We start from the raw sequence: 13,661 nt of genomic DNA on the forward strand, positions 1-13,661 counted from the left end.
AGGAGAAAATGAAGAAAAAGGAAAAGGATAAGAACAAGGAGAAGGAAAACGAAAAAAAAGAACAGGAACTTTTTTGCATGTGCATTAAATCAGTTATTTCCAATAGTGGTATCCAAGTGAGATGCACTTTTAGAGGCTACATCAAACGAGGCAGCCCTGCAAGACCAGTCTCTGTCACCTCATTTGTAGCAGCAGAACATCCTGAGTTCTCCAAGCTCAGACCATGAAGTGTCACAGTCGGCACTAACGACGGTGATCCTGCAGATACCCACCCAAGTTACTTTATGTATGTTACTCAGAGTCTGGTTAGAATCTAAAGGTAATTGGTTTAGATCCTGACTTTTCAGACTGGAGCTGTTCATCTGCCTGAAGTTAATTTCATACACGAATGTTTAGCTAATTGCCTAATATGACTGGGGCTTTGAGTCTGTCTCTTTTCTGACTACTGGATATCTGGTATTAGAAAAGGATAGTGCTAGAAAAATTTCCAGGAACCACTCATCTTTTTAAAACTGGGCATGTGTATATGTTCAACAGTGTGGGTATCTTCAAGATGAGGGCTACACTGCCCATCAAACGCACCTTCTCAATTTTTCCGAGCCTGAATACACTCAAAACCTTCCTGATCACAGTAAGCCGTCAGGTGTTTCTTCCTTTCTCTAGTTTACAGAGAGAAAGTATTTTGTTCTCTGTAAGTTTTATATCATATAGGTCATTCACTTGAGTGATAAACAGAAAAGTTTAGAAGCCTCCTTACTGTACACACACACTTTCTTTGGTCACGTGGGAGTTAATCTGACACAAGATCTCTGCGCTTTGCTTCATTAAAATCTAAATTTAGAGATTTTCATAAAGCTGAGGTACTGTTTATTCTTCCAACTAAAAAACCTAAGACTTTGGAAAAAAAGCTGCAATTTCCAAGAATGTAAGTTTCCATTGAACACAAGAGCCAAAACTGTAAACCTCGACCTGTGAGAAAAAGAATGAACTTCTGTGATTTCACTGTTTGGTTTTGGACGTTGTGTGTAATTTCTCCTAGACCCAGATCATATACAAATACCCATCTGCCAATGCCTGTTACACCAACTGAACATTATAAAAGGCCTGACTTTGTGCCCAATAAGAGCTGTGAACCATAAAAAGGAACGTCTTTTTCCTTTTCTTACGGAAACAGGTAATTAAGTTTGTCAAAAGCAGCAAAGGCCATGAGATTCTGGCTTGGGTCCTCCAAACACTTATGCACATGCTTTGCTTTCTGCCTGCAAGCTGTCTCAGCGAGACTCGAAGTAAGATAAAATTTAAAAGGCCCAATTCTGGGCTTACCAGAGGAAGCAAGTGTGCTGCTGTGTTGCTGCAGCCGGAGGGTGACTTTACATACCCAGACAGAGCCAGCTCCCTACAGAAAAGGCACAAGACAGTGTAAGCACCTTGCTCCTCCGTTAAATTTCACAGGATCATAGAACAGTTTGGGTTAGAGGGGACCTTCAAAAGTCGTCTAGTCCAACCCCCTCCAATGAGCAGGGACATCTTCAACTAGATCAGGTTGCTCACAGCCCCATCCAGCCTGGCCTGGAATGTCTCCAGGGATGGGGCATCTGCCACCTCTCTGGGCAACCTGGGCCAGTGTTTCACCACCCTCATTGTAAAAAATTTCTTCTGCATCTCTAGCATGAATCTCCCATCCTTTAGTTTAAGACCATTACCCTTTGTCCTGTCGTAACAGACCCTGCTAAAAAAGTCTGTCCCTATATTTCTTATAGGCCCCTTTTAAGTACCGAAAGGCCATAATAAGGTCTCCCTGGAGCCTCCTCTTCTCCAGGTTGAACAACCCCAACTCTTTCAGCCTGTCCTCACAGCAGAGCTGTTCCAGCCCTCTGATTATTTTGGTGGCCTCCTCTGGCCCCTCTCCAACAGGTCCATGTCTTTCCTGTCCTGAGGGCTCCAGAGCTGGATGCAGGACTCCAGATGGGGTCTCACCAGAGTGGAGCAGAGGGGCAGAATCACCTCCCTCAACTTGCTAGCCACGATCCTTTCGCTGCAGCCCAAGATACAACTGGCCTTCTGGGCTGCAAGCACACATTGCCGGCTCATGTCCAGTCTCTCATCCAACAGTACAGACCCAACCTAAAACGCCCATCACCTGACCAGCCGCCGCTACCGCTCCCCGCACGGAAAGCGCCTACGAGTGTGTCTGCGCCCCGCACCGCACCCAGCCCCGCCGGGCTGCCCTGCCCGCCCTTCCCCTCAGCCGCCCGCCGCTCAGACCCACCCCAGCCCGGCCCGGCCCTGCGCTGCGGGGCCGAATCGGGGCCGAACCGACTCGGCTCCCCCGGCCGCTCCGCCCGCTCCTCTTCGCCCCTCCCCGTCCGGCCGCGCACCGCCCCGCCAGGCTGTGGTAGGAGGCGGCGGGGCAGGGGGTTGAGTTCCGTGCCGGGGTCGGGGGGGTCCCTGGGAAACGGCGGGGGGTCAGGCGGCCCCTGCCCTCCCCCGGTGGGACGGGCCAGGCGGAGGGGAGCTGCGGCGAGACAGGTTTTCCGTAGGTTTGTTCTGTCACACGTCTAGGGGACAAAGTTTGGGAATAAAGGGAGGGTTTACCCGCCTAATCCCGGGAAGGAAGGAGAGCTGCGGAGGGGAAATGCGATCGCCTGCTCCGTGGAGTCCCGTTCCCTGCCTCCCGCGCCCCCAGCTCAGCTCCTTGTGATGCTTTCGGGAGACTGGACAGGGGCTCCTGGCTGCGCTGCGCGGCTGTAGCCACAAGAAATGAGTCTCCACCGTTTCTCCGCAGACTAAACTTTGTTCAAACCAGAGAAGTCTGATCCTTCAAGTCCTGCAGGATGCTCCGTGTTGTGGTACCCACCTTGGCACGGCTATCTCCTGAAGAAACAGCCTGAGCAACCAACCTGTCGTATGTCATGTTACTTTACATCAAGTTCGCAAGACTGTTCCACAGCCTCCCTGCCTGCAAGGAGTGTCAAAGTAGCATCTTCTGTTTCTGTTACAAGCTGATGCCAATTGCTCGTATGAAAATGATGGTCTGAAAGAGGAAGGGCACTGTAGAATAAGTAGTCACATTTAATAAGCAGTGACATTTAATGTAATGGTTGTTGGTGTGAGGGTACCTAATTGGGGCTTCTTGCTGTGGTGCATCAGTGACAGATTTGATCAGGTTCTCTCTTTTTGCAGGGTAGAGTGAGCTCTGCAAAGACGTGGTAGAGGGACCACCCCCCATTTTGCATCTTGCTGAGCGGACTATGGTGGCAGGAAGATGCTGGCTCGTAAGAGTATCATCCCTGAAGAGTATGTGTTGGCACGAATTGCTGCCGAGAACCTGCGCAAGCCGCGCATCCGAGACCGACCGCGCAAAGCCCGCTTCATCGCCAAGAATGGGGCATGCAACCTGGCACACAAGAACATCCGCGAGCAGGGGCGATTCCTGCAAGACATTTTCACCACTTTGGTGGACCTGAAGTGGCGTCACACGCTGGTCATCTTTACTATGTCCTTCCTGTGCAGCTGGCTGCTCTTCGCCATGATGTGGTGGCTGGTGGCTTTTGCCCACGGCGACATGGACCCAAGCACAGAAAGCACTACAAACAGCACCAAGTGGACACCATGCGTGACGTGTGTCAGGTAAAGTACAGGTGTTGGGATGAAGAAAGGGGAGGGATGGATCTGCCTGCTGTCCTGCCGATACCTAAATTGCAGCTTTTGGGTTATGTGAACTATTGTATTTGGTTGAGACAGTTGAAAAGTGCAGTGTTTTCCTCTAGATTACATAAATTGAGCAAGCCTTCCAGGCTTGGAAAATACTGTACTGTAGATTTCTTTGGTTCCTTACAGGATCTGAAAGAGAGGGAGACCTGCTGCTTTTCATGTGTCTCCACACTCTGTGGGTAACATACCTTGCCTGTCGAGATAAGAGCCTGCTACAAGAGTGGGTATGTGTTATATGTATTGTAACATTGTCCACGGCAGCGGGAGCATCCCGAGCGTCGTGTGAGCCACTCACCACACTGGTGAAAAGTGGCCACCACAGGGGTGGTTCATGAGAGGCAGGGTACCAGCCATGGGTCTCAGGTAGGGCTAGCAAGAAAAGTGCCACTTAGGGCAAAACTAGACCTCTTTCAAGATGACTCCCATGAGACAGCTAAATATGGGGTGCTTCAAAATACCTTTGTGAAGCCATAGGCCAGCAGTTTGGCAGAGGAACAGTTTCCATGGTGTGCATGCTGTGGCAGACAGCGAAAATTTAGGGGACTACTAGGTTAAATGTCACCCGTTAAAGTATTTCACTCTCTGTCCCCAAAGCCATGACTATTTTAAAGGCACTGATAAACTTACAGATACATACACAGAATAGAAGAGTGTTTGTTAAGTGGAGGTGGGAGTAAGAAATAAAATCACCTTGCTATCTCATCAGTAAAATCTCTTTTTATAGCCCTAGGTTTTTAAAGAGAAAAATCCTGATTCAGTATGGTCATACTGCCCCAGATCAGCTGCCATTACACATTCTGGTGCTGTGAGGGACTGGGGCTGCAGGGTCTGCTGAGACATCAGAGCATCAGAGTAGCCACTTCTCTTTTCTCCTTTCTCCTGTGCACAGGTTTGAGGCATCTCACCAAGTTTGAAGGAGCATTGTATCTGGCTCATGAAGGTGCAGAGATTTCATGCTCCCTTTGTTTTGATACTTTTTTAAATGTGGATTTTTCCAAGCTAACGTTCATTAGATTGGGGGGTTGGGGTAGGGGACAGGGGAAGGTTGCTGTCTTATTTCTTTTCCAATAACTGGCCACAAGCAGTCACCTCTGAAAGGAGGTTGTGGCAAGGTGGATGTCAATCTCATCTCCAAAGTAATAAGTGATAGGAGGAGAGGAAACGGCGTCAAGTTGCACCAGGGGAGGTTTAGATTGAATATTAGGAAAAACTTCACTGAAAGGGTTGTCAGGCATTGGAACTGGGGCTGTTTAGCCTGGAGAAGAGAAGGCTGAGGGGAGACCTTATCTCTCTCTACACCTATCTGAAAGGAAGTTGTAGCATGGAGGGTGCTGGTCTCTTCTCCCAAATAGCAAGTGATAGGACATGGGGAAATGGCCTCAAGTTGTGCCAGGAGATGTTTAGATTGAATATTAGGAAAAAATTCTTCACGGAAATGGTTGTCAGGTATTGGAACAGTCTGCCCAGGGAAGTGACTGAGTCACCATCACTGGAGGAGTTTAAAAGACATGTAGATGTGGTGCTTAGGGTCATGGTTTAGTGGTGGACTTGGCAGTGCTAAGTTAATGGTTGGATCTGATGACCTTAAAGCTCTTTTGGAATGTAAACAACTCTATGATTCTATGACCCAGCTTGTGCCCACTGGGGTGTCACTCCAGATGTGTCTGGGACTTGTGGGATTTGTCCAACCAAAATTAGCAAGTAGCTACACACCGCTGGCTCTTCAGGGTCAACCAGGGGGGCATCCCTCCACTTGATTGGCAGCCCCCTTGCCTTGGCCCATCCCATGGGGCTCCCCACAGGGCTCCTGGAGCACCCTGCAGAGCCTGATCTGGCTGTCCAGGGCCTCATGTCACTGGGGCAAGGCGTACCTGTGGTCACGGCTCTGCCCCTCGCTCCCTCCCCGTAGGCCTGGCTGTGGCAGGCCCAGACTGGCAGCTCTTCCAGCATGGCTGCAAACCTCTGCTGCAAGGACAGCCTGGAGGGGTGTGGAAAAGCAGAGCAAATGAACCAGTGTAACTTTCTGGTTTAGCCCATGACGAAGAACACACATGGCTCCCTCCTGCAAGTACCTGGCGTGGTTCAGCCAACAGCCACTCAAAGGTCCATGTCCAAGCCATGGAAAGTTGTTTCCCTTCATAGTGAAATACTTCATCTGGTTAAATCTGGCTACTGCTTTGAACAAAGTCGTGACATAGCAATGGGATTTCTGGCATTTTTAAGAATGATGAGTTGTTGCATGTTAAATATATTCAATATTGCAATAAAACATTTACCAAAATAATGACAAGCATTTTTTAACTTACTTTCATGAGATTTAGGCCCACAGATATTTCAGGAGAGCTTTCTTAGGTACGTGCCATTACAGATTTACAAGAAACCTGGTTTTGGACATTTTAGCCAGTGTCTAGAACTTGCACAGCACTTGAATTTTTCAAAATACTGCAGAAATTTCTAAGTGTCGCAGCTCTTTGCCACACAAAGCAAGCATTATCCGAAGAGGAAAACTGTTACACAGCTCTAAGGGGAAGGACCTGGGAATAGTATGACTTGGAGTTTTTAGCTCCCTTTTCACATGATCAAAATGCTATACAAACTCGCTGCTTCAATTACTTCTACTGTAAAAAGGTGGATTCTCTCTTTTTTTTCTTTTATTTTTCTAAGAAGCAGTAATCAGAATATTTACTCCACAGAGCTTTAAGCTGAATTAAACTGAATTAAGTTTAAACCAGAAGCTTCATTCTGCAGGCAAATAAATATTCATGAACTTAAGAAATTATTCCATGAATTCTATTAATTAACTCCTTAGACCCTGGTATCTTCAGAGTGAAATGCAAAAATAAACCCCTCAATACAAGGGAAACTGCCAAAGATTAATAAAATAGAAAAAGAAAAAAAAAAAACACAAGACGATGAAGTTATTTCAAAGATATCTCTGCAGAGACTGGCCGGTTTTTAGAAACATGAACTTTCTCTTTCTACAGAAAATTATCCGTGATATTTCCTATGTTATTTTAATGTTTCCTCATTACTCCAGGTTCACTGAAAATATAGTCAGGAAAACCAGAAAATATTATTTAAAAACAGATTAATTGAAAAGCAAACCAAAACCAATGAATGGTATAGAACTGTCTTCATTGGCAGGACGTGTTTTCCATAGGTAAAGCTGTGTTGAGCATGGCAATGTTTCAAATGTTGGTGGATTAACTGTTTTTAGACATAAGAGACTTTGGTGAAAGATGTATCTGGTTATAAAATGAAATTAAAGACCCTGGTATATACAGGGGATATTACATTGTGGAGTACTATAAATATTGTATTTTGGAAAGTTTGTGGACAGCATCCTCTGATGTCCAGCACAATAGCATATTAAGGATGTTTAACTTAACCCATACTTAACCCACTCCTGTGTTGAAATTTTCCAGCTAGTCTTGCCCTGGCAGTGAGCTAAACCCAGACCCTGGGTCCCAGCATTGTCCTTCTGCTGGGATGTGCAGAGGGGACTGTGGAGGCCACTGCCCTCCCTCTGCAGCCTGATCCTGAGGGCTCAGTCACAAGGTGAGCAAGGGTTTGAGAAGAGTCACGAACCTGTGAATATCCCTTTTCCCTCTGGGAAATCCTGCTAAAAGTGGTCACAACCCAGAGGGGCAGGTAGTATGAGCGAAATGCTGCAGTTTTCCCAGTTTCCTTTCACTGCTTAGTCTGGTGGAAGAGTCTCAGTGTGCCAGCTGATTGCTCATCTGTCATCCCCAAAACCACCACTGTCTGCCAAGAGCTTCATGAGATGCAGATGGTGGAAAGCCCAGGTGTCAGAGCATTGTCAACTAACACAGTGGGTGGTATGTGTTCATGAACAGAGGATCTAGTGAGTTTCTCAGGTTCACCTAGTCTTACAGACAGTCTTTTAGGAGCTCAGGCTCCAAGGTCTTCTCTCTCACCATCAGACACTGCACCCACTACACGAAAACAGGATCACTGAGCACACAATGTTTTTGCTGGTGTAGCAGAAGACTTGAGTGTACCAGAACTGTACACATAGGTCCTGAAGTTTGTTTCTTGAAACTATTTGCTAGTAGCTTCTAACTTCATGTTTGATGTCCTTGGAGCTAACTTTGTGCAATCTTCTTCTCCAGGTCTTTTACCTCCGCTTTCCTTTTCTCCATTGAAGTTCAGGTGACCATTGGTTTTGGGGGTAGGATGATGACAGAGGAATGTCCCTTGGCCATCACGGTCTTGATCCTGCAGAACATTGTGGGTCTGATCATCAACGCTGTCATGCTGGGCTGCATATTCATGAAAACAGCGCAAGCCCACAGGCGGGCTGAGACATTGATTTTCAGCCGGCAGGCAGTCATTGCAGTTCGAAATGGTAAACTTTGCTTCATGTTTCGAGTGGGAGACCTGAGAAAGAGCATGATCATTAGCGCCTCAGTGAGAATCCAGGTTGTGAGGAAGACTACAACCCCTGAAGGAGAAGTCATACCCATTCACCAAGTAGACATTCCTGTGGATAACCCCATTGAAAGCAACAATATTTTCCTAGTGGCTCCCTTAATCATTTGTCACATCATAGACAAGCGGAGTCCTCTTTATGATATCTCTGCTGCTGACCTGGCACTCCAGGACCTGGAGCTCATCGTGATACTTGAAGGAGTCGTAGAAACGACTGGCATCACAACGCAGGCGAGAACCTCCTACATAGCAGAGGAGATCCTTTGGGGTCACCGCTTTGTGCCCATTGTCACCGAAGAGGAAGGTGTGTACTCAGTTGACTACTCGAAGTTTGGCAACACTGTCAAAGTGGCGGCGCCGCGTTGCAGCGCTCGAGAGCTCGACGAGAAGCCGTCTATTCTCATCCAGACCCTGCAGAAAAGCGAGCTGTCCCACCAAAACTCCCTGCGGAAACGCAACTCCATGAGGAGAAACAACTCAATTCGGAGGAGCAACTCCATGCGGAGAACGAATCCATCCCTCATTGTGCCCAAAGTGCAGTTTATGACACCCGAAGGGAGCCAGAGTGCCTCAGAAACGTGATACACAGCCCTTTGCGAGGTTGGTGGGCTTCAAAAGGAGGAGGCACCCATGGTGTTTTGTTTAAATTTTCTTTCACTTAAGAAAATAAGAACATGATGCAGAAAAGAACTGTACAATAGCTATTTATTCTATTACTTACTGAAAGCACCACCTAATGGCATTAGGAAACACTTTAGCACTTAGTGTATGGATTAATTAAAAATGGCACATACACTAAAGAAAACACAGTATGCTAATGTAATATAATATGTATTTATACTTGTCTTAATGGCATGCTAATTTTTAAATCTTATTTTTCCTATTCAGGGTCTCTTTCTTATCTTTTTCCTCTGACTGTCACAAAATGTGGAGGGTTTTTTGTAAGTGGGTTCCACACCTACAGGCAGAAGTGAGTGCTTTTCAAAACGGCTGCATACAATAGCTTGCACAGATTTTTTTGTAGGATATTTGGATATTGATCTTTTGGGGGTGAATTCCTTGTTCTCTTGAAAGGAGTAGCTAAATTCCTCAATGATTTCACTGGAGAAGAGCCAGGACATTACCTTCAGTTTTTCAGCTCTTTTCTTTCTGTTGGTTTATTACAAAGTCATTTCGAGAGCAAATTCAGGTCAGTTGAAATGACCTGAACACCCCACAAGAAAACTGGTGCCGCTCAGCGCAGCACCAGCAGGAGAACCAGCGAAACAACACAGCCTCTTGCACAGCATTGCTCTTCTTCTCAGAGTGAGATACTTCACGGCTGGACATCATACATCTCTAATGTAGCTGTAGCCCAAGCTGAGAAACTCAAGTCTTCCCAGCTGCCACCTGATCACCCATTTCACTGAAACTATTCAGGTTGAAAAAAGCACATCTCTCTTTAATATCCTCTTCATATCAGTAGAAGACAAAATCTTGTTTTGTCTTCTCTTAAGGTTTCATACACTGAAGGCAACAAGTGTACTTCCTTCACTTAAAGTGCTTTTTTGTCGGATTCACTGTTCACTTCAGCAGAATGTTACTATTTGCCAGTGGGAATTAATGAATGGACACGAGAGGGAACTGTGCCAATAATATTAAAGATAGTATTTTCAAAACTTTCTGAATAATTTTCAGGGGGGACTTGAGTGCTGCTGCTGAATTACTATTTTTCAGCAGTGTTTCACCAAGTTTTTATATAACACAGCTTTGAGAATTGGTGGTAAGCAGCTTTTCTCCTAAAATTCAAATGGGCATTTGTCATCTGGAGACTTCCCAAAAATGTCATCACAACTTTTTTTTACAAGAATAAATAAATATTTGACAACTAATTGTATCACATTTGATAATGCTAAATTGATGCAAGCTTTTTTTCCTCTGTGAATAAGAAGTATAATTATGGAGAAATTCCAGTTCAAATTTCTTATAGGAGTTGCCTTGTTATGTCTGTGGCTCAAGAGAAGTAATATACCTGTGCTGATTCTCCAAGCCACTCAACCACTTAAATTCTTTTACAATTTTAAATATTTGCTTATTCCTATCAGGTAAAATAGTCAAAACAATGCTGATTTCTCATTCTCTTTGGAAGTCAGTTCATCAGCACTTGTGTGGACAGTTTGCAGGCTTTGTGCGGTATTGGGTGATGACATGGAGGGGCATTGCTCTGTAGCTGAAGATGATCCAACAGTGTCCCTGGCAGCCAAGAGGGCCACCCGTGTCCCGGGTGCATCCAGCACAGCATTGCCAGCCAGACAAGGGAGGTGATTGTCCCGCTCTGCTCTACACTGGTGCAGCCTCACCTGGAGCACTGGATGCAGGTCTGGGCACCACAGGATAAAAGGGGCATAAAGCTACTGGAGAGTGTCCAGAGGAGGACTATGAAGTTGGTGAAGGGTTTGGGGGGGAAGCCATATGAGGAGCAGCTAAAGTCACTTGGTTTGTTCAGCCTTGAGGAGTCTGAGGGGAGACCTCATGGCAGCTACAGCTTCCTCACAAGGGGAGGTGGAGGGGCGTGTGCTGATCTCTTCTCTCTGGTGACCAACAACAGAACCTGAGGGAATGTCAGGAAGATGTGCCAGGGGAGGTTTAGGTTGGAAGTTAGGAAAAGGTTCTTCCCCCAGAGGGTGTTGGAGCACTGGAACAGGCTCCGCAGGGAGGTGTCACGGCCCCAAGCCTGACGGTGTTCAAGAAGAGACTGGACAACACCCTCAGACACATGGTGTGAACTGTGGGGTTGTCCTGTGCAGGGACAGGAGTTGGACTTGATGATCCTTGTGGGTTCCTTCCAACTCAGGACATTCTATGATCCTATGACTCCCTACATTTGGAGCAGGTGATCTCCAGAAAATAAACACTGACAAAATACTTTATCTGAAGCAGCAGCGGAAACTGAAGTTTCTGCTAAAAATATTCATTCTCTGGTCTACCCATTAATGTTCTGGGAGGATGGATAGTGAACATCTGGAGACATTAATCTGTCCATTGTGTGTTCAAACAATGAACATCTGTAGCTTCCAAGAAGAGTCAGAGCAAAGCATATACAATTTGTCTCTGACTTCCATTTCCAGGGCTGTAAATTTCTTTGAAGCTGTCTGTTTGATAAACAGTTACTTCAAATGCTGTACAAAAGCAAATTTTCTACAAAATAAAAAGTGAAAATAATGATTATTTCTTTCCTATTTTTTCCTTTGTATTCTCCATTCATTCTTCTATACTCTTAGTCTTTCTATGTCCCAGCCTTTTCCATGGTCCTTTTGCATAACAATTCAATATTATCTCAGTACTCTCTCAGCATTTCAGCTGATATTTTTTATACCAACAACCATTTTTCTCATTTCATCCTTAAGTACATTCTTCCTTCCATTTTTTATTTCACCCTCATGTCTCTCTTTGCTTTATACCTAATGCACTCTCTTTCCCATAAGGCTATTACAGGCATAATGGTATTTTGAGGTAACACCTCAGTCATATTCAAGGATGCTGAACAGAGACCCTCATGTCACAAATGTCCTGTTCATAAATGCCAGTGCTCCTGCTTCTTGCAGAAAATCCCCTGCAAAGCCCCTTTCTTGCACAAGTTTTGCAGTCCTGGAAGAAGCTGGCAGCAGAAGCAGTTGAGGTGAACCACCCGTCCGGCTATGGAGAGAGGTGTGGATGTTCTGGAGCTGGGAGCTGCATTCCTCACTGAAGGAAAGGTTTCAGATGAGAGGATTTGAGCTGACAGCACCACAGTTCAATATGTTTAGTTAGTTGTTCTTCCCAGTAAATTTATCTGATTAAAAGGGCTTTATTTAAATTTTGAAATTTTCTGTGTTTAAAGTACACTATCAAGTTAGGAATGACAGTTGAGATTTCTACCAAATATTGCTGACAGTTCATGCTGGCATTTACTCATCCATTTTTCTCATTGACATTAATTTAGAAGATTAGTAGCAATAAAGTATAAGCATGATCTGACCGCCATGCCTTCACACTTATTTGTGTCCCCACCATTCCCATCTCTGTGTAATATGGTGTAACTGGAACTGCACTATTCAACATCACTTAGTCTGTGCATTTAAAATGCTTGGGCTCTTTGAACAGCCTACCAGGCAGATGTCGCTGTCACTGGTGTAGCCTAAGAGTTTCCTAGGAGTAGAAAAGTGAGTGTAAAGTCCTTCCAGGACAAGTGTAGTATCTGGGACTTGCACTTTATTTTTTCTTTCTATCCTTCACTTAAGGAATTTCTCTATTTTAAATAGAAAAACGGCAGTGACACCCTTTGTCCTCTCTTTGGATACTCAGAAGATTCAGAGTTATTGTGGTGGCGCCATAGAGAGCAAACACACACAGACAGCACTTAGAGAGGATACAAAGCTTAATGCTCCAGGGTCAAAGCCAACCCCCGAGTTATAGTATTTGGAGGAGGTTTTCTCTGTTGGCAAGTTATTCTGTGGCTGTTACCTTCAGGATTTCTTGTGCTCTCTTTCAAAACATCTACTGTGAGCCAGGGACAGAGGCAGGATCCCAACGTGGGCGCACCCTGAGTCAGACAGGTAAATCAGGTCTCTGCAGAAGGGCTGGCAGACCAGAAACACAAGGGCTTTCATTTCCTGCCCCCCCAGAGCAATGCCATCAAACCCCACCATGAAGCCAGCCATTGGAGACCCCTGGTTGCAGCCAAGCCTTGCTGGGATGTGCAACATACAACCATTGAGTGCTGAAATGAGCCTGAAATGTCTGGTTCCAGGGAGAAGTCCTCAGTGCTCATGGCATGGAAGAGAGCACTATCAAACCAGATAGGGCTCCATGTGGGGTTTGGGGCTGCTTGCTAGAGGGAGTAACCTGGCTGACCAGGACTGTCAGGGGGTCTGCACTGCAGGCAAGGCAATGAGGTCACCACCCTTCAAGCCTAGGCTGGACCAGGGCTGCCGAAGATACAAGCAGAATAGGCACCTGAGCATTAAAAGCTGAAGTGGGATCCTGATGAGCAATAACTGGGTGTATTTCAGGTGCCCTGAAGCATGCTGCCTGGCCCCCACAGACGCTCAGATGGGCACCAGTCTTCCATCAGAGCCGTGACACTCCTGCCCCCTCAAAGCACCCTTCTTGAGCACTCTCCAGTGTACGTTGCTACACCCTGCTCTGTGTACCAAACCTCCTTTCCAAGCCTGCTCCAAGTCCTGCTTTGAACTTTGTCATAATAACTGGCATCACTGTGGCTTGTAAAACAATCCCCCTCCTAAGTATTGCTCCATAGGCACTTGTTGCACCACAGCAGTTTGGCCCTTGTGAACACAACTGCTTGGTTCCATCCACAGGAGGGTTAACTCAAGCTTTCTGAGATACTCAGGGCATTGTACAGCAAAAGAGCAAGAAGCATATTGAGGTTTAGTAGGTGCCTCATGTATGTAATAGGCCTTTACCCTAATGCCATGTCTTACTGTAGTCCAGTGGGTCATTTCAGATTTTACTTA

General features: G+C 45.9%; 1 protein-coding gene across 5 annotated transcripts; it reads left to right on the top strand.

Annotated features, from left to right (window-relative positions):
* The first annotated feature begins 2,451 nt into the window (after positions 1–2,451).
* Positions 2,452–10,037, top strand: KCNJ8 (potassium inwardly rectifying channel subfamily J member 8). 5 transcript variants are annotated; one of them, XM_071815909.1, is made up of 3 exons: positions 2,452–2,536; positions 3,184–3,630; positions 7,848–10,037. In XM_071815909.1, exons 2-3 carry the CDS (start codon positions 3,266–3,268, stop codon positions 8,746–8,748), a joined length of 1,266 nt encoding a protein of 421 aa, XP_071672010.1. In that variant the 5' UTR covers positions 2,452–2,536; positions 3,184–3,265; the 3' UTR covers positions 8,749–10,037. The 5 variants fall into 5 exon arrangements, with proteins under 5 accessions (XP_071672010.1, XP_071672007.1, XP_065701972.1 ...); XM_071815906.1 differs by having other exon boundaries at positions 2,454–2,540; XM_065845900.2 differs by lacking the exon at positions 2,452–2,536 and adding an exon at positions 2,547–2,976.
* The last annotated feature ends 3,624 nt before the right edge of the window (positions 10,038–13,661 follow it).

The sequence above is a fragment of the Patagioenas fasciata genome, chromosome 1, assembly GCF_037038585.1.
Source record: "Patagioenas fasciata isolate bPatFas1 chromosome 1, bPatFas1.hap1, whole genome shotgun sequence".
Lineage (NCBI taxonomy): Eukaryota > Metazoa > Chordata > Aves > Columbiformes > Columbidae > Patagioenas > Patagioenas fasciata.